Source organism: Babylonia areolata, chromosome 1 (genome assembly GCF_041734735.1).
Source record: "Babylonia areolata isolate BAREFJ2019XMU chromosome 1, ASM4173473v1, whole genome shotgun sequence".
Taxonomy (NCBI): domain Eukaryota; kingdom Metazoa; phylum Mollusca; class Gastropoda; order Neogastropoda; family Buccinidae; genus Babylonia; species Babylonia areolata.
In genome coordinates this window covers 56,202,321-56,224,052 of record NC_134876.1, presented here as the reverse complement: position 1 = coordinate 56,224,052, position 21,732 = coordinate 56,202,321, and the positions used below count along the sequence as shown (strand labels likewise).

The following is a 21,732-nucleotide window of genomic DNA, read 5'->3' as shown; positions in this document are numbered from 1 at the left end:
TCCAGCCTTGCCTTTCTGAGGACTTTTCCCACGATGGGAAGTGGGGCGACGACGTACCCCGAAAGGTTGGACCAGCTGATCAACAGAGCATCTATGGCCCAGGCCTGCGGGTCTGGGACTGGGGAGACGTATGTTGGGATGTGGAAGTTGAATCTTGTGGCAAAGAGATCCACATGTGGTTTGTGCCAACGGTCCCGGATCGGTTGAAGTGTCGAGTGTGACAGGGTCCACGCCATTTGGAGTACAGTGTGGGATCTGCTGAGGTAATCTGCATGAAATGTTCAGCTTGCCTGGGACATGTCGTGCTGTCAGGCGGATGTTGTGCTCTTGACACCAGAGGAGGACTGTTTCCGCACACAGGGACAGCTGGTGTGAGTGTGCCCCCCCTGTTTGTTTAGATAGCATGCTACCGTCGTGTTGTCCGTGCACAGCATGACTGACCTGTGCAAGACGTGGGGGAGGAAGTGCTGGAGGGCCAGGAAGACCGCCTCCAGCTCCAGCTTGTTGATGTGCCATGACTGCTGTTGCGGGGTCCAAGTCCCCAACGCCGTGTGGTTCTCCATGTGGCCACCCCAACCCATGTTGGAGGCATCTGTGTACAATTCTGCATCCGGTGTTGGGTTCGAGATTGGAACCCCGGCCTTGAGCCATTGCATGTCCATCCAGCGCTGGGTCGACTGTGAGAACCATGTGCCTAGAGGTATACGGGTGTCCCATGCCTGTGAAGACTGGGACCACCTGTCCTGGAAGTGTCGCTGAAATGGACGTTTGTGTAGTCTCCCTAGCGGAACTAGTGTAGTGAGGGACTCCATGAAGCCTAGCAGAGAGGCAAGTTCCCTGGCAGACGCCGAGGTTGCCTGTGATAGATGAGAGAGGACACTGTGTAGCCTGTGGAGGCGAGGCATGGCCGGACGTATGGTCACTGATACTGAATCGATCGCCATACCCAGGAATTCAAACTGCTGAGAGGGCTCCAGTTCCGATTTTTCTGCATTCATGAGAAAGCCCAGTGATTGGCACTGGTTCCTGACAAGGTTCAGGTGGTACTGGCAGAGGGCCCTGCTCTCCGCAAGGATCAACCAGTCATCTAGGAAGACCCTCAGGCATATGCCCTTGCTCCTGAGGACTAGGCATAGTTCCCTGACCACCCTGGTGAAGACTCAGGGGGCTGGCGCAAGGCCAAATGGAAGGGCTTTGAAGGACTTGCCGTCCCATAAGAAGCGGAGCTACTTGTGGTCCCTGGGGTGAATCAGGATATGGAAGTATGCGTCTGTGAGGTCTATGGAGACTGCCCAGTCGCCATGCCTGATGGAGTCCCTGATTGACGCGGGTGTTTCAATGTGGAATGGTTTGTACTGGAGGTACGTGTTTAGAGGGGAAAGGTCTAGAACCGGCCGCCATCCGCTGGAGGCTTTGGGGACGACGAAGATGCAGCCGAAGAAGCCTGGTGACAGAGGAGGAGCTTCCTCTATGGCCTCTTTGTGGAGAAGAGAAAGGATTTTGTCCCACAGGGCTGAGCGGGCTGCGTCGCACTGTGTGGGCGGGGGTGGGAGGGGGGTGGTGGGGGGGGGGGGGGAGGGACGAGGAGAGAGGGTGAGAGGTGCCTTGGAGGAGAGCCAAGGTAGGCAAAACCCTGACCCTATCACCCGGAGGACCCACTCGCATGCTGGAATTGACAGCCACGTTGGCATGTGCCTGGATAGGCTGCCTGCCGGCTGCTGGTGCGCGAGTGGCGAGTGAAGGGTGGGGGTGAGTCAGTGGGGGTGGGCCGGTCTGGAGTTGGCTGTCGGCCTGTGTGGAGGCAGAACTGCATACTGCTGATGCCTGTATGCCCTGAGTTGACCCCTGGGTTGCACTCTGGCGTTTGAGGGGGAAGGCTGATGTGAGTGCGGCCTGAAGGTGGCAACACTGCTGCGCCGGAAGGTATATGGCTGATGTTGCGGAGCGGGCCACAAGTGTGCCGAAGTGCAGAGAGGGCCCACACCAAGGGCAAGGTCCCTACGCAAGTCTGCATGGCGTTTTATGGCTGCAGTGGGGAATCCCTGACCAAAGAGGGAACCGTTGGTGGGGGTAAGTGCTCTGAGGGAAGTGTGTTCTGGCAGAGAGCGCACGCATGGGGACTGGTGGAGCACAGCATCCCTCCTGGCCAAAATGATATTCATATAGGGCTGTGATTGTATGTCTGCAGAGCGCATGAGAAGCTGGCTGATCTGCTGGACAAAAGGGGAGAAAATGGTAACGTCAAGGCCAGCTGGTTGCTCAGTGGGGATTTCCATGAGGGCCCTGGCAAGGCCCGCAAGGAAGCTTTCCATGGCAGCAGTTGATTCTAAAGAAGATCGGACAGCTTCCTCCAGATCCATGAGGAATTTGTCAGGTAATGTTACTCTGCGACTGTCACACAAGTTTTGCGGGAGGAGTAGGTCCTCATGAGAAAAAGGAAGGGGTTTTTGAGGAATAGGGCCCGGAGCTAAAAGTGGAGGTTTTGAAGTGGTTCGGGGCAGAGTTTCCAGGAATTTCCCTCGACCCATTGCAGCTGGAAAATTTGGAACAGAGTCAGAGGGGACATTGCTGATGGGTTGACCCCTGACGCGTGCCAATGTGTTCTGCAGGGCCTTGACTACCATGGTCGATTGAGTAAGAGCAAAGTGAGGGGCATGGGAGGATCTCTGGATGCCCATAATCTCCATCGCACCACAGGTTAGAGGCATGCCCAGTGCGCGAATTGTCTCCACCCTATCTGGAGTGTAGGAAGCTAGGAGGGCTAGTGCTTCTTGCAAGGAAACCAGCTGATTATCTTCCAAAGGTGGTTCCTCTGTATCAGTGTCCCCATCAGAAAATGTCTCTTCTATGGCATAGGATGATGGGTCAGGCTGTGTGCTGGGCACGTGACCATGCTGCTGGGAGGTGGTCATGGAGGGTGGAAGCGGATTTGCTGCAGCAGAAGAATGAGCAGTAGTAGAAGGTGTGGCACCAGGAAGCAGAGTGGTGCATAGTTGTTGCAAGTTAACAATGAGTTGCTGGTTGTTTGGTTGAGCAGCTTGCTGATCCACCATTAGTGGGTGGGTAACAGGAGCAACCGGCGGTATGGCAGATGGGGTCATCACCGCATAGCTTGTAGAGGCCGTGCACACACCCGCACTGAAGGCGAGGGGCGATGTCGGTGCAAGGGAAGTAACTGCGGCGGTGACCAGAAAGGGTGCCGAAGCAGGAGTTGCCCCCCTTGGATCGGCTGCTCAGGACAAGGGGGAGGGTGCACGCATATGGGTGAGCGTGTCCCCTAGTAGTCCACCTTCCTCCCTACACATGGGGTGGGCATCCCTAAGCGCCTCGGTTGCTATAGGATCCGAGACGGAAGAGGCATGCTGCGTGGGGGGTGCGTGAGCTGATGTCACGGCCGCCGCCACGGACGCATCGCACATAAGACCCTGTCTAGCGTGCAGATCCAAAGCCAGTGTATGGTGGTGTTTTCCCAAAGGGATTGTGGCACATTCCATTGTTGATACTGTGGGTATGGGCAAAGTGATAGAGGAGATCGACTCGGGCACTGTCGACTGGCGGGACTGAGAAAACGTGGATCGCGTCGAGTCTGTTCGCAGATGGAAAAGAATAGTATCAATGGCACCACTGACCTGAGTATGGGGGTAACGAACCCCTTGAAGTCACCGGAGGAGACGTCGGAGGCAGTGGGGGCCTGGAGTCGACCGGAGGTAGCGGAGAAAGTGGAGGAGGCGGCGGGTTGGCGTTGTTGAGAGAGCCCAAAGAAGAGGGCCCAGAGTGTCCGTGAATCGATTGCAATCGTGCCTTAATTTTAGCCCGATCGCCACAAACGAGCCACATAATTATGCAACCTGGTTCAAGACATAATTGGACGAACAACAAGGACACCAAAGAATCGATAGACAGATAGAAAATACGAAAAAACTTAGCCGTATGCAGAGCACAGGAACAGGAGTCGAGATGGCTGCAGGAAAAAGAGGGCGCTAGCCAGGGGGGCACAGGAGAGGTTACCTACTTTTGGGAGGTTATCGGCCGTAGCTTCTTTCGTTTTCTCCACATAGGCGGATAGTAGTTTGCACAGGACAGGAATATCAGACCCCTGCTGGAGTCTGCACTAGTGGGACACGGTTAAGTATGTGTAATTAAATTGATATTTGCCAGGCATTAATGTGGATTTGTACTGCTTCTGCATGCGTGCGTGTGTACACGTGTGTGCACGCATGTGTGTGTGTGCATGTGTGTGCATGCATGCACGCATACACATTCTCATCGGTCCACATTTATCTAATCTCTCACAAAAAGCTGGAACCACTTTGACATTGCTTTGGCCAACTGATACATTTTTTAATATCTAGTTGAAATGATTAAGCCTTTTTGTGTACCCAAGAACATTGAGCATTCTTATGTTTTTATTATATATATATATATATATATATATATATTTGAGGATGAAGAATGATGATACCGGGTGGTAATGATGCTGCTATGGGGGTACATCTAGGTTTGGGATAATTTGACAAGGCATGTATTCTATCCTCCTTTTCATGACATCCAAAAGCCAACTGTGTCAGAGAGATAGACACCTACAGTTTCAGTCAAGAAATGTGAGCAACACTCCCAAAAATGCATCAGTGAGGTGGGTGACACTTGACTGGTCCCAATCTTTCCAATTGGACACATAGCACACTCAGTTCTTGGTAGGAGCTAGCTGGCTGAAAACACTCTACCTTTGATTAGTCTCTGATGGGGCTCGAATCCATATCCTCTCAGTCGACCATGACACTAACCACTTTGCCACAATGAATGGTGATTGAGCATTTTGACTTTGACCTTTTTCTTCTTCGTTCAAGGGCTGCAACTCCCACATTCACTCGTATGTACATGAGTGGGCTTTTATGTGTATGACCGTTTTTACCCCGACATGAAGGCAGCCATACTCTGCTTTTAGGGGTGTGAATGCTGGGAATATTCTTGTTTCTATAACCCACCGAACGCTGACATGGATCACAGGATCTTTACCGTGCGTATTGGATCCTCTGCTTGCATATGCACGTGAAGGGGGTTCAAGCACAAGTAGGTCTGCACATATGTTGACCTGAAAATTTGGAAAAAATCTCCACCCTTTACCCACCAGGCACCATTACCAAGATTCAAACCCAGGACCCTCAAATTGAAAGTCCAACACTTTAAACCCTCGGCTATTGCGCACGTCAACCTTGGTTCAAGATCAGAGAATTGAGAAAAACGGTTTTTAGGTTTTGTAATTTTGTTTTTTTTTAAAAAAGAGAAAAAAAAGCTCATTTGACTGCCAAAACTGACACTCAGAGGCTTCGCTAATAATTCTCAAATCTTGTATCTTCCAGTGGCTCACTGTCAAGGTCACATGTGTATCATGATCTTCCCACATGATTATCTTTTTTTCAAATTTTTTTTTAAACAATTTCAAAGCAGATTGTACTAATGACAGCTGAATATTAATATCTGCTGAAAATGAATGACAAGCTTGACATTGACCTTAAAAGGTTCAAGATGCTAAAAGTGAAGAAACTAGGGGAAGTATACTGCAGCAGAAATAACAACACAACTACACACCCCACTTTACAGTTCAGTAGGTGCAACAGCCAATGGTTAAAATGTAACCTTCAATCTGAGGGTCTTCCATTTGAATCATGGTCATGGAATCTGGTGGGTTAAGGCAGCAGACTTTTCAGATCTTCCAGGACAACGTGTGCAGACATGCTAGTGCCTGAGTCACCTTTATATGTACACACATGTAAATGATAAAATATGCACATCAAAGATCCTGTAATCCATATCAGCACTAAGGAAGCAAGAAGATACTCACACCCCCTTAAAACAAAGTATGGTTGCCTACATGGTAAGGTAAAAATGGCCATAAATGTAGAAGCCCATTCATACATACAAGTGAACAGCCCATGAACACGGGAGAAGGCATGACCAGTTGCTTGACTCATGCCTCTGTGGCCTGGTGTTGCCTTACTGACATGTCTTGACCTACTAGATGCGCTGATCAAAATGTACATTTGTATGCCATGCACCATTTTGCCTCCAGGCACACTGTTCCAGGAGTCATTTACTTTTTTCCCATTGCAGCTCACACTAGCTCCACGCTCATCAATATCCTCTGTTCACAGATAAAATGTCCAGCTCTTCCTCTGGGTCTGTCCCTACTGTCTGCATTACTTCAGTGTTGTTGCGTTTTAAACGCACAAGCTCCAGTACAAACATGACAGATGACATTATAGTGAATCAGGGGAGGTAAATGAATCAACAGAACATTTCTCAATTATGAATTGCCATGCAACCTTGGAAGTATGTCATGGCCACAATGGCAGGTAATCTACATGATGTGCTTTTTTGTACAAACTGAAAAACAAACAAAAAAAAAACAACCAAAAAACAAACAAACAAACAAAAATGATGGCCTGATCATTCTGCTTTTTATTCAAGGTAGTCAAAACATAAATTCACAGACAGAGAAACAAACACCTACAACAATATTTACATACTGATACATAATATAAACACCTTTCTTAGCATACATGCAATCGACATATAGAAGATTAAACAGCACACTTGCCTGAGAAATGGAGAATACCTCTTTTTACAAACACCAACAACAATATTTACATACTGATACATATATAAACACCCTTCTTAGCATACACGCAATCGACATATAGAGAATTAAACAGCACACTTGCCTGAGAAATGGAGAATACGCTTTTGAAGTTGGTACCAAATATACTGAAACAAAAAACATATACATAAAATGTACAATTTGTTTAACTGTGTCAAAAACAGAAAAAAAAAGTGCAACATGTATATATGCATTTATGTATTCATGTGCACGCATGTGTGTGTGTGTGTGTGTGTGTGTGTGTGTGCGTGTTTTAATATTTTTTTTAAAGGGTATTCTGTTTTTTTGTTTCTTGTCTGTAGTTTGTGTTTGCTGATTGCTATGGTTCAATGGAAAATGGGCTGTGACAAATGAGTGTTTGTACTGAGGGCAGTGTTTGGCTTACAGACAAAAGCACAGCATGATCTGTACTGTATGCTTTGGTTTGTGATAGTCTGCTCAGTAATAATTTCAATGAGGTGTCAGAGCATGCAAAATGATCCATAAATGTCACATCACATAAAAAAAAAGAAAAAAAAAGAAAAAAAGGCAGATGCCTAATCTAAACATAAACCCAATGATCTGTTCACATCCTGTGAGCCTACACTGGATTTGTGTAAAACATTAACATGAAATAAAATAAAATGAAATAATTAAACAAAATATGCAAATGAATAAATGCTTTTAAATATAATGAAATGAAAATCAAATAGAAAGAAAATGATGAAAAAAAAAAAGATTGAAAATGGGCCATGTTCAGCAAACTTGTGAGCACTCATATACACATGCATTCTCACAAGCGTGCAAATGCGCACACACAAACACACATAGACACATATCACACAAGCAACAATCTGCAGTCTTATAGACACCTAGGCCCCCACACAAGGAAAACGTCTAAAATGAAATAAGAATAAAAATAAGCCACGTCAGGCTAACATGTGCGCACCCACACATATTTATACTCACACAAGTGTGCAAATGCACACAAACACATACACAGACAAAGGTACATATTGCACATGCAACAATTGCAGTCAAACAGACACCCAGGCCCAACCCTGAACCGACAAATATACATCACTCAGCAAAATTACATAAGCACATAGACACATATATTACGTCAATCCCACAAACCAGTAGGGCCCATGCATATATTTGTGCAGCTTCACTCATACATGGCTCCCACAAACCACACACACACACACATACTCACCAGCTCTCAAAATGCATGCACACACACACACACACACATACAAGCTCCCATGACATACACACATACATACACGTTCACATGCACACACACACACTACTACAGTTTTGCCACTGTGGTTACAGGTGAAGCAAAAGAGGTGGTAAAAGATCTCCAAAGCCATAAATGCTTCACATGTTGTTCTCTCTACTGTATTTGGGAAGGCTCAGAAAGACTGATCCATTTTGAACAAATGTAATTGTTTGGAGATAATGGCAGCATTCGTTTGATTGTAAATGGCTCTTGCTCGTCCTTTTAGATGAGACATATTGCCGCTCCCTCACTCATTCTTTCTGTGAGGTCTTGTGTAATGGTCTTGTACCTGATTTTTTTACTTTTTTTTTTTTTTAACATTTCAGATCTTCCTTGATGATGTAGGCTACCTGTTTGTTGGTTTTCTTTTTCTTCTTTTTTTTTTTTTTGGGGGGGGGGGGGGTGTGTGCAAATTTATCCCCCCTTGCAGTGAAAGTTAATTTGTCAAGAAACACATGTAATCAAATTCCATGTCTGGTCACCAAAATTGCAAAAATGCATAATCGGATTCCATCCAAAAAAAAACAAGTGAAGCATTACAAGATAGAATCTACTTCAAGGACTTTACACAAACACTGACAATCACTTCAAAGAAATTATATCATTCATTAATTGCAAGGGATTTATACATTTTGCATATTCCATATCCCAGCACACACACATACACTCAGACAGACAGACACCCACCCACATATACCAATACACATAAACAGTTTATGTTAACAAACTCTTTGAGGGATTAAGGAGTGTCAATAACAGTATTTCACACACATATTTTGCATAACTGTAACAACATATCTGCATCTACACATAATTATGATAATGAACATCTGGCAAGAGTACACACTCACACATGCACAGAAAGCAAGAGAGAGAGAGAGGGGTTGGGGGGGGGGGGGGGAGGGAGGGAGGGAGGGACGGAGGGGAGACTAAGACAGGGGACAGTAGGATGTATACAAACTGCTGTTGAAAAAAATTTCATATGGAAACTAGTTTAGGGTAAAATGAACAGAACGGCCATCAATATAAGCCATCCCCTTGATTTCCAGATAATTTCTTTCTAAAATTGTTAAGAGTTTCAGTTTCAGTTTATTAAGGAGGTGGCACTGCGTTTGGTCAATCCATGTACGCTACACCACATCTACTACGCAGATGCCTGACAGCAGCATAACCCAGCGTGCTTGTCAGGCCTTGAGTGCATGCTTATATATTTGTGTACCTATCAGAGTAAATTTCTTTTAACATAATTTACATAATTTTGCCAGAGGACAACACTTTTGTTGCTATGGGTTCTTTTTCAGAGCGCCAAGGGTGTGCTGCACACGGGACCTTGGTTTATCATCTCATCCAAAAAATTAGATGCTCATTTTGATTTTCCAGTCAAACTTGGGAGAAAGGCCAACAGAGGGATTTGAACCCACACCTTCACAGACTCACAGCATCTTAACAATTCTGCCACCTTCCAGCTAAAACTGCTAAAAAAGCTTGCACATCTGGCAGTGAGTTATTGATGTAACATTTGTAGATAAAAAAAAAACCCTAAAACTTTGCAAGTACCAGATGAAGTAAAAGCCTTTGTAATCACACCATTGTATAGCCAAACAGTACCAGCTCTTATGATAGGACCAGTGAATTACAATGAAGCTACCTGTTTTTGTTCCACAACCAGCATGTCAGTCAGTTTGCTCATTTCTCTTAATTAACACCTGCCTGTCTAGCACAATATGTGCACGTAAGTTTTTGTTTCTACTTTCAATATTTTCAAGGAAATTCGTGGAATTATGGCATTTTGATTAGCAAGCACACATGTGGATACCAGCTGGCTACTGGACAGCATGTGTCACTGCTTCAACTTCCACTGTCAGTCGGAGATTGTGACTTTGTATGCAGCATTCTGTTCCCATATTCTTCCCAGAGTGAGTGAAATGACTCGGTTGTAGAGGTGTTTGAAAAGGGTATTTTTCACATTCTTTTGTTTCTTTTAGATCTTGTAGCTGGCATACAACCTGAATGGTGTCTTCTGCTTGTCTCATCCATGATTTTCCACATCTTACAACAGCCCTTTGGTTCCATCATTGCATCATGCAATGGTTTTCAGGGTTATATTTGTGTTGGCGTGCATTGGAAGAAGGTCAAGTAGGTATCACGTGGTCTCAGTAGGAGTCTTCTGTTGTTCACTTCTTTTCAGTTCTTCCAAACTTCAAGAGACTGCTTTGAGAAAGTGTGAGCATGAGTCCGTTGTATGTTGCACTTACAGCAAGTGATTGATATAGCCGAAAAAGATGGCATTGTTCAATGCCTTCAGCTGCCATTGCCATTTAGACTGAAAGACTCTGTTTTGCATTTCAGAACAGAGCCAAACAGTATTGCTCTTAAGTAATACAGAAATAAGTTTTCTCAAATTTGAATTCCAGTGAATGAGACACACTTAATCAGCTAAGAATAGTCGCAGTGATTTCTCTTGTCACACTATATGCTGGCTGATGTGCATGAGTGAACCTTCTGAAACTGCACATCAAGAAAATCAGGTGAGGGTGTGTGGGACCAATTAAAATCATGACAGGTTTAGAATCACCATCACTTGGACCACCGACTCTACACAAACACTGAATCTGAAACTCCAAATCACAGCCTTTCCTGGTATTATAAACCATCCCACTGAAAAATGCATTTTTGACCAATGTGAAATTCTTGCACTGAAATGAAATATAAATATGCAAATAGGAAGTATTCATTTAACAGATGAGTATGATACAAATGAGAAAAAAAAATCTCAAGACCAATATAAAGCAAAATGTAATCAATCTACTACTTACAAGTCAACGTCCTCCTCTGGGCACTCAAGAAATGGCATGAGTTTTCCCACACCTGCATTGTTGACCAACAGGTCAAACTGACCCAGCTTACGGACTGCTTCCTGAGCACTGCTCCAGTTACTGAGGTCTTGAGCTAACACTTCAAGTCCAGGACACTTCAAACAACAAGAAATACAAGTTGTTTTCATTATATAAATTAACATGCAAAAATCAAATTATAACTTAAGTTCTTGTTCATATTGAAAAAGTGGAAACCACTCTCCCCCCTCTGCACACACACACACACACACACACACACACACACACACACGCTGTCTACTTTGGGAACAAAATAAAACCTATTTCAACATTGAGCATATAGTCCTTCAAGTGACCATAACCCCCCACCCCACCCCCCCTTACCCTACTGGGGGGTGGGGGTAGGGAATTTTCAATTTGTTTTCCCGAAAGTATGATGAATTTGCCATCCAAATATACCTGTCTGCAAAAAAATTAATATATTTTTTTAAAGGTATTAATATATCATGATACTGTTAAAAACAGGGCTGTTTTCTATTGTCCTGAAAGTGTGTGATCATAAAAAATGGTATACAGAAAGGATCGCAAAGTTGTTCATGTGTACTACCAAACTGTGCCATCTTTCTTCTCTTGCCACCAAGAACCTCTTTCTTGTACTTTGCATATTAATAGAATACTTTTGTAGGTTTATTTTGTTGTTGTTGGTCCATTTTTGTGGGCTTTAAGATGCCCATTTGCATCATCGGAGAGTTCCTTTGCACCTGATCAGTCTTTGAGAAACTGTCTCAGAAGAAGTCTCTCGAGAGCTTCCAACACTGGTGTGGTCTCTGATGGCATGATTGTTGTTTCCCAGCTACAAAGGCTTCAGTGATGATGATGATAACAATATCAATACCTATACAGCACCTACCCTTGGTCAGAGACAAAGCTCTAAGTGCTTTACAAACTTGGGATCATTTGCACTACAGGCTGCCTACCTGGACAGAGCCGACTGACGGTTGCCACCGGGCGCTCATCATTTGTTTCCTATGTCATTCAATCAGATTTTAGGCACACACACATATGCACTCAGACAGACATGTAACATTTAATGTGTATGACTGTTCTGCTTATTTACCCAGCCATGTTGGCAGCCATACTCCATTTTTGGGGTGTGCATGCTTGGTATGTTCTTGTTTCCAAAACCCATCGACAGTGACATGGATTACAAGATCTTTAACGTGTGTATACTGTCTCTGCGGAAGTGAAGAATAACATTATTAGGAGATGGTTTCTGGCAGCAAGCTTCTACCTTAAAGCCCATTGTAGCAGACTGTAGTTTCAAGTTCAAGGACACAACCGTGAGACATACAGTGGCCAAAACGGTTCAAAATAATATGTATGCTGACATGTTTAGCTATCCTGTTAGATAGCAGATTGCAGTGCCCAGAATGATGTGCTCTAGCATTTCCACTTGTGAAAGTATAGCACATGTCTTGCGAAATATAGACTGTGATTCTGTTTTTCTTTTCAGAAGCATTTTTCTTTCAAGTCAGAAGTTTCCTGAAAGTCCTTTGCAGAATCAGGAACCTTTTGTCTTTCAGTAAAAACGATACCATTGCTGGTGGCCAAGGACTCACTTGAGTTTCTCTGTAACTCTGAATGAGACAGCAGAGAGTGAGGGCTGCTTCTTCCAACCATCTATCCTGTGATGCAGAAGCAATTAAAAAAAAAACAAAAAAACATTCAGCCTGTGTGTATGTCTGATGAATACAGTAACTCACTGTTATTTGGAGCTGCAAAACCTATTTTGCTCCCAAAATGTTCAGCCCTGTATAAGTGTGGATTGTGAAAATGTGAGTGTTTCTCTTGCATGCACAATGCGTCTCTCGCAATGAAACACGCTGTCCTTTGTCTTTGCCAATGGTGCTCTTCCATTTATTCACACATATTATGTCTATGTGGGCTTCCTGTTGTTCTGAAAATAATTTGCCTCTTCTTCCATCCTCAGAATTTAGTCCCCTCGGAAATTTAAAAAACACAAAAAAACAACAACATGCAGCAGTGTGCTTCCCATGCAACATGTATTTAGATGATCACAATAGTTTTCTTGGTTAGAGTAACTCCTTGTTTGATCGAGTCTTCAGCAATATTTGTCACATTTTTCCCCATTTTGCTCTGGTCTTTCGAAACTGAGTTTGTTCATTTTCCTCGCTTTGTCACACATGATGCAGGAATCTTTTAGCTTGCTGTGGAATTCTTTCTTTCCTGGAAGTTAATGGTCCAGCTGTGGTATCCTCCTTTCCTTTTCTTCGGCTTTCTGTCTCTATGGCAGTGATTCACTGTTTAAGAATATGTCTGACATTTGTTGAGTTTTTAGAAACACTCTGTGAAATATGTACAACATATCATTGTATCTCTTTGCAAACTTTATGTAATCTTCAACATTTGTACGGGTTTTGTGAACACATCAAATTTAATATTTCAAAGGTTGAGCTTTGCTTTGTTCGGTCACTACTAATATTGTGTCTGTCTCTAAGTTGTTTTTGTTATGAATGATGCAGAATTTGTGTCCAGAAAATATAAGTTCATTATGTGAGTACTGTGGTGTTGCAACCAGATATACCCCAGACTTCATATATGTATAGTTTATAGAAATGAATGAAAAGCGACCCCCCACACCCCCCCACACACATATATATATGCATACACACCTCCACATTCAAAGCACAAAGTAAACCCAGTCAGACTGATACTTTCTTTAAAAAAAAATGCATTGGGAAAAAAGAAAAAATGAAAAACCATCCCATTTCATTTACAATATGGCCCTTGGAGTCGGCTGGGGCATGTTAATTTGACTGAATAAATGCAATACTATATACATAACTTAAATATATTGTAACACCAAGCTTAATTATGTCAGCAGCTACCTGATAAATAAATTCTTCATCCAGTAACCAGGCTGCTGGCGCTGGAGCATTTTCAGTGCACTGGAAGTGTTTGGTCACATGGCAAGCGATTACGCCACTAATCTGATCTTGAAATCTTCAAAGAATAACTCACTCTAATTCTTTTTTGTAGACATAAAGAAGTTAACTGTGTGATTAAATATGTGGATATAATGTTATTCAAGCACATATAATGGCCTATATGAATTTACCCTTCCCCTGCATTTATACTGTAATTCAAACTTGGCAGACAGGTAGATTATAATTTCCTACATAAAAACACACAAGAAAATCACCATGAATAATCCTCCCCTACCCCCTTGTGTCACCATTTGCAATCCGACAGACTTACACTGTTCATATTAAGGAAGGATATCCAAATATTGTTGCTACCGCTGCAAGATTACACATTCAAATTCTTTTCTTTCCTTCTTTTATCCATCTGCTTCTACCAGGTACCTTGTTGATAAGTGTATCACCAACCATCTTACTGAAGTCATCATTTCTGACTTGGTGCTTTCTAGTTTTGATGGTTGCTCACCCGAGAGATATTCAAATTACTTACCCTTTTTTTAACCAAGCAAGTTTGTGAGTGATTCTTGCAGGCAGAGTTTACATGACAATGCATATTTAATAATAATAATAATAATAATGGATACCTATATAGCAAACTATCAAGAAATCTGTTCTAGGTGCTTTACAAATACACTTTTTTTTATATAACACATTACATCAAGATTACATGCACACACCAAAATGTGATCAACAAACTAAATACACAAGCACACACAAATACACATTTGTACACATGCTTTTTTTTTTGCTTTTTTTTTTTTAATGAGTGAACGAAAGATTTATTCCACATACGGCCATTGCCCCATTTAAACAAAAGTAAACAAGACGTTATACCTTCATGTTATGATTTTTTCTTTTAAACATGCTTTCAATTTCCATTTTTATAACAGACAATTGACACAAATATGTATAAAAGAAAGGGTATTTATGTACACATACATATATGTACACACAGAGTCAAGCACAGCTCATTCAAAGGAAGTGAACCTGCCACAACTGAACTTATTGCTCAGGAAAGAGGTGAGTTTTGAGACCAGATATGAAAGATGCAAGGGAGTGAGAATGACAGAGGTTATCAGGTAGTTTGTTCCACATCTTTGGCGATTGAAAAGAAAACGATCTGTGTCCATAGGTCTTACTTCTGATGTGATACACAGGATGTCGAGGCTGATTGAAAGCAGATGTTCATTGATAGCAGAGTGTTTGAGGCGAGGGCCAACAGACTGGGCATTAAACAGGCATAGAGAAATTTGAGCTGAGCAGTGGGAGGGAAAGCAGGAAAGAGGCAAACGAATAAGGTTGTTGAAGTTAATATATTTAACAGTATGGTCAGTGGAAGTTACACATTCAGTACCATGCACAACAGCTATCTTCCTCTGCTTGCAATTTCCTGCACGATGATTGCGAACACGGAGGAGGTGGTGACCGATACCAACACCTCTGATAACGTCCATGACAGAAGGGTCACGTGCTGCAGGAGGCACGGACAGAAGCTAGTCCTGTGTGTAAGACACACGGGGAGAAAGAACAGCAATCAAGGGCTTGTGGTACAGGTCAGCTTCAGGAACATGTGGAGAGGGCTGCGCATGTGAAAGGGGCTGGTGAAGAAATGGCATGCTCTGACAAGCAAGAATACTTGCCAGGTTGCACAGAAAACATGACCAAATAACTTGAAGTTCCAGTGGCAGAATTACACAGAACAAACGCCAGTGCATATCCCACTCCATCATAAAGCACATACACAACTTTCACGATAACCCACAATCACATTCCAAGACAAATTACAAAAGAAATGAGAGCAAGTACTATGCTGCTCGTCAGGTGTAGCCCTACTCTCTCTAAGTACTGAATGCACAATATATGCCAGGTATTTCACAAGCAGGAAACCCCTTCCCATCATTTCTTTTGTAAAAAGTGTGTGTATGTGTGTGTGTGTGTGTGTGTGTGTGTGTGTGTGTGTGTGTGTGTGTCTGTCTAAGCATGTGTGCAGATTGTACATGTACGAGTGTGACTGCATGTGCATGCCTGTTTTGAGTGTATTCCTTTTTGTCTCTGTTATCAGTGTACACTATGGACAGATGTGTAGGGGGCCAAACAGAAAGATGGAATCAAAAATTGCAACACAATGCATATCTTGCACTTCAAATAAACCCAAGCAGACAAAAGGAAAAAAAAAATCATATCATTTTCTCTTTTCTTTTGTGGTGCTTGAAGGGGCTGCGGGGGTTTCTGGGAGATATGAGGAGTGGGGAGGGGGGAGTGGGGGGGGGGGGGGCAATACATGTTACTGAAACCAGATCCCTCCCACTCTATCCCTAACCTCTTTATTGCAAGTAATTGTTACCTCTTCTTTCAGCGAGTCCAGGTCAGCCTGTGAGCGACTAATGGCAACAACACCTGCTCCTCCTTTGTGCAAGGCTTTTACAATGTCTCGGCCTATGCCTGCACAGCAACAACAAGATAGAAAAAACAATTGTTTAAACTTGGTTTGTTTAATGTAATCATAAATGAACACACAGAAAATACCCCCTCTGACAACCATGCCACCACCACCCCAACCCCTCTCCCTGAAATGAAAATAATTTGGGAAACCATAAAAGACAGATGATGTATTACTAATGTATATGATTCATATGGTTAAACCAGTAAACTGCATAGGTTCTGACAAGTGACTGTGACTATAACTGAAAAAAAAAAATCTTTAATTATTACCAGAAAATTAGTTCAATGAAATCTGATACACATAAATTTTGGAACTCTTACTGCTAATTTGTACATATAAAGTAAATCATGTATGCAACACGTTGTAGACTCTACAAGAGATTAGCTGATTTTTCTTCTTGTAACTGTTAGAGTAAGGAAACATTCCAATGAAATATGAATCATGTGATGTGCTAAGGGGGATAACTGAGAAGAGCAATTGATTTTTTAAGTACTGCAATCTGGTTTAAATGAACTTGATCACTGGTTCTTTTCCCATCTATATAAGTACTAATCATTTTAATCTTTCTTTAAAATTTTGTTTCACCTCTCCTGCACTTGGTGTTCTCACATATTTTAAGATAATATTTTTTCTACACACATGGGTGGTTAATGTTTATTTCAGGCGAAGTTAATGAGGCACCTCAATCCTCTCCTCCCTCTCTGTGTATGTGTGTGTGTGTGTGAGCGAGTGTGTGTGTGTGTGTGTGTGTGTGTGTGTTTGATGGATATATACTGTAATTATTACTACAATGACATGTGTTCCGATTAGACTTGAATAGGGAAGCAAAAACAATCCCAAAATGTAAAGATACATGTACCAAATGGATGCTGAATTTTTAACTGATAATGTTTTAGTTGAATCTTTCTGTATATATGTTTACAAACACTCTTACATGCCCTCTCTCCCCCTCTCTCTCTTACACATCCATGGACCATGCATTCCAAACCCACCTCATTGAATTCTTACAAATACTGCTGCATTACATTACTATATACATGTGTCACAGATTGACATAAACTGACAGCTGGGCCAACAGCAAAATGAGAACCGTATTATCAAATGTTTCTCTATTGTAATGGGAAATCATTTAAATCTTAGTCTTTTGTGAAGGACTATGACTCTCAAATTTGGAGGCAAATTTGCACAGGCTCTTAGTGCTGCAGCCTTGGGGGCTAGATGGCCTTTGGGAACCATCCAAAGCCGACTGTCCTAAAACCCTCTTTGCCGAGCGAGCGGGGATGTAACTTGGGCAAGACACTCAATCTCCACCATAATCAAATTCTATCCCAGATGGTCAGGAGAGCAGTTGCCTCCTCTTCTGTTCTGATGGTCATTGTTGGACATGACTGACTATTATACATATGCAACACATTTAGTTTCCTCACCCACAACAGTGCTCAAGCTGGATGAACCAGTATTTCTATTAATTCACTGGCATGTTCTTGATCATGCTACTGAATGCAGGTTATCCAAGGAGGTCAGTCGATAGCAGCACTCACACAAGGACGTTTTCACTGACACTGCAATGTGACCCGTTTTTGTTATCTTGCAAGAAGTGGTAAAGTGAACACACTCTTCGGCTAAAAGGTACTACTGATACCAGTCAATGATCAATGTACAGTAGCTCAAGGAGGCGTCACTGCGTTCGGACAAATCCATATACGCTACACCACATCTGCCAAGCAGATGCCTGACCAGCAGCGTAACCCAACGCACTTAGAACTGGTTTATACAAATGTACAAATAATTCTTACTACTCAGTAAACACGATTTCACATAATTTTTTAGTTTTGATGTTTGCTGTAAGTGCCAAGGCCCTCACAAACCAGTTTTGGCTATAGAAATTAGAACACTGAATCAGTAAATGCAGTTTTTAGCTGATTAGAGGGGTTAGTAGAGTATGTAAAGTGCAGCTTGGTTTTTGTTTTCAATCATTTTCTTGTTTGTTTCTGCGTCGTTGTACGGGAAGGGGTAACTTCAGGTCATGCTGCAACACTTGACAGTATCAGTATCACTAGCTCAGAAGGCGTCACTGTGTTCGGTCAAATCCATATACGCTACACAACATCTGCCAAGCAGATTCCTGACCAGCAGTGTAACTTAGTCAGGCCTTGAGAAAAAATAACAAATAAAAAGAAAAGAAAAGAAAAGAAAAAAGAAAGAAAAAAAAGAATTATAATAATAATAGTAAATGAAAATAAAATAAAAAGACAATAATCATGATAAATAAGCAAATAAATTCAAAACATGCAGACACACATTCACACACACACATGCATAACAGATATGCAACAAACATGCAGTTTCACAGATATGAAAGCACAAACAAATACACAAACGTACCCCCGCCCCAACCCCCCCCCCCACCCCGAACCCCCCCACCCCCACATTACCCTGCAACCCCCCTCCTCCACACACTCATTTCTAGGCTATGTATTGCAACGTCCACGGCACACACACACACACACTTACTTGTACAAGGACACACACATACGCCTATATCCCCCACCCCCACACACATATATACAAATATATATATGCACACCTGCACGTTCCAATATTCCGCTGCTCCCACAGTACAGACATGCATACACACACATACTTCATCCTCTACACACACACACACACACACACACATGTGCACAGAGCTCTACTGACACATGTGTACACTTTAACACTCGCACACGCACACACACACACAAACACACAGACACACACAGAGGCTGCCACTGGCCGCAACAGGGGTGGGAAAAGATCTCTGATGCCAGGAACGTGGCATCTAGCGTGTTGCTCAGTCTATTGTGTTCGGAAAAGCCGACTGAGACTGTTCCATTTTTAAGAAACTTGCACAATATTCGTTTGATTTGCACAGCATCATGCTCTACCTTCATGCTAGACTTACGGCCGCTCCCTCTCTCTATTTTTATTTCTTTAAGGCGATAGATGGTGTGATGGCCTTGTACCCGTTCTTTTTAGTATTCTTTGACTTTTCTGAGAATTTCTGATTTTCCTAGATGAAGGCCGCTCGTTGTTGTTGCGTTACCAGCAAGTCTGTCACCTCGCTCATTTCCCTTAACACCTGCATGTCCCGGGCAGTATGACCATGCAAGTTTTTGAATTTGAAAGGTGCACATTGCCTCATGCCACAGGTTCACTGAGTCCGTTAGAACCATGGCATGTTGGTTTCCAGGCATATGGATAGATGATAGCCACTGCAGAGCATGTGTCACAGCTTCAGCTTCAATCGTTAGGCTGGAGGTTGTGACTTTGTAGACAGCATTCTCTTCCCTAATTGTTTTTTCCATTTTGTTTCCCAGTGATGGAAGATCCTGTGTCCTTGCACCACTGAGCGATATTGTTCAGCTGTTTCTGGAAAAAACAATTTGGGAAGAGAATGCTGCCTACAAAGTCACAACCTCCAGCCTAACGATGGAAGCTGAAGCTGCGACACATGACCTCCAGTGGCTATCGTCCATCCATACTCCCGGAAACCAACATGCCATGATTCTAACCGACTCAATGAACCTCATACAGAAAATTGAAAACGGAATGGGAAGCCCAGAGTGGCATAAGGCAATGTGCAACTTTCAGATTAAAAAACTCACATGGTCATACTGCCCGGGACATGCAGGTGTTAAGGGAAATGAGCGAGCTGACAGACTTGCTGGTAACGCAACACCAACGAGCGGCCTACATCTAGGAAAATCGGAAATCCTCAGAAAGGTCAAAGAATATAAAAAAGAACAGGTACAAGGCCATCACACCATCGATCACCTCAAAGAAATAAAAGCAGAGAGAGGGAGCGGCCGCAAGTCTAACATGAAAGGTAGAGCACGATGCTTTGCAAATCAAACAAATATCGGCATCATTTCCAAACCAACATTGCGCAAATTTCTTCAAAACGGAACAGAGTCTCTGTGGGCTTTTGCAAATACAATAGACTGAGCAACAAACTAGACGCCACGTTCTTGGCATCAGAGATCTTTTCCCATCCCTCTTGCGGCCAATCAGTGGCAGCCTCTGTGCATGTGTGTATGCGTGTGTTTGTGTGTATGTGTGGGTCTGTGCTTTTGAGTGCGTTTGTGCATGCGCGAGTGTAAGTGCACACAAGTGTCAGGAGAGTTCTATGTGTGTGTGTGTGTGTGTGTGTGTGAGGGGAGGTGGGGGTGCGGGGGGGAGGCGGGGTAGAGGATGAGGTATGTGAGTGTATGCATGCCTACACTGTGGGAGCAAAAAGATATTGGAACATATATATATATATATATATATACATCTTTGCATATATGTGTGTGGGGTAGGGGGTGGGAGATATGGGCATATGTGTGTGTGCTTGTACAAGTAAGTGTTCATCTCTGTGAGTGTGTGTTTGTGTGTGTGTGTGTGTGTGTGTGTGTGTGTGTGTGTGTGCTGTGGAAGCTGCGATACGTAGACTAGAAATGAGTGTGTGGAGGAGGGAGGTAGAGGTGGTGCAAGGTAATGTGTGTGTGTGTGTGTGTGTGTGTGCGTGTGTGTGTGTGTGTTGGAGCTCATGTACGTTTATATGTATTTGACTGTGCTTTCATATCTTTGAAACTGCATGTTTGGTGCATATCTGTTATGCATGTGTGGGTGTATGTGTGAATGTGTGTCTTCATGTTTTACATTTATTTGCTTATTTATCACCATTGTTGTCTTATTTATTATTATTTTTTATTATTATTATCATTTTATTAGTATTATTATTATTATTACTACTACCTTTTTCTATATTATAATTATTATTTATTTATTTATTGATTTATGTAAGCTTATCTATTATTTATTCCCCCGGTTTTGGGGTTTTTTTTTGTTTGTTTTTTTCCAAGGCCTGACTAAGCGCGTTGGGTTACGCTGCTGGTCAGGCATCTGCTTGGCAGATGTGGTGTAGCGTATATGGTTTTGTCAGAACGCAATGACGCCTCCTTGAGCTACTGAAACTGAAACTGAACGACTTTAGTTCTTTCTTGAGCATCTTTCGAAGTTTTGAAGACCTGGCCATCATCCGCAAGAGCACCAGAGCTATTCATTGTTGTTTAAGTCTGCAAGGCCTTTCGTGTAGACAATGTAGAGGACAGGAGAGAGCGGAGTCCCTTGTGGCAGTCCCATGGATATTTTGGAAGGTGCTTCTGCTGCCTGAAGCGCTTCTGCTACCCATCTTGTCAGTGTCAATGCTCAACCTGTGCTTAAGGTCTGGAAAGGACGGTTCAATCCACGTGTAAAGGCCTGGACAAACAAACGCACTGACCTTTACCAGCTCCAGTTACGAGTGCCCTTTTCCCGTGGAATGTGAAAGACATGATAATGCTTTCAAATGTTGCAAACTGGATCTGAGAAACTTTCGTGTTCTGTTTTCATAGCAGACGAAAACCCACTGAGAAAAAATATGAGAGTAATCCACATGAAACGAAATTGAGAATAATTCTCCAAATCTTACTTTCTTTCCTTCTAAAACATGTTTGTGATTTCAAACA

The 21,732-nt window shown here is 42.9% G+C and overlaps 1 protein-coding gene across 1 annotated transcript in view; it reads right to left on the bottom strand.

Annotated features, from left to right (window-relative positions):
* Nucleotides 1–21,664, bottom strand: part of LOC143284237 (L-xylulose reductase-like) — a 117,288-nt gene extending 95,624 nt beyond the window's left edge. The window contains exons 1-4 of the mRNA XM_076590915.1: nucleotides 21,507–21,664; nucleotides 16,103–16,200; nucleotides 10,739–10,893; nucleotides 6,723–6,765 (exon numbers count right to left, since the gene is read on the bottom strand). Coding sequence (XP_076447030.1) covers nucleotides 6,723–6,765; nucleotides 10,739–10,893; nucleotides 16,103–16,200; nucleotides 21,507–21,558 — 348 coding nt within the window. The 5' untranslated portion in view covers nucleotides 21,559–21,664. The remainder of the gene's footprint in view (nucleotides 1–6,722; nucleotides 6,766–10,738; nucleotides 10,894–16,102; nucleotides 16,201–21,506) is intronic.
* Nucleotides 21,665–21,732: the final 68 nt, after the last annotated feature.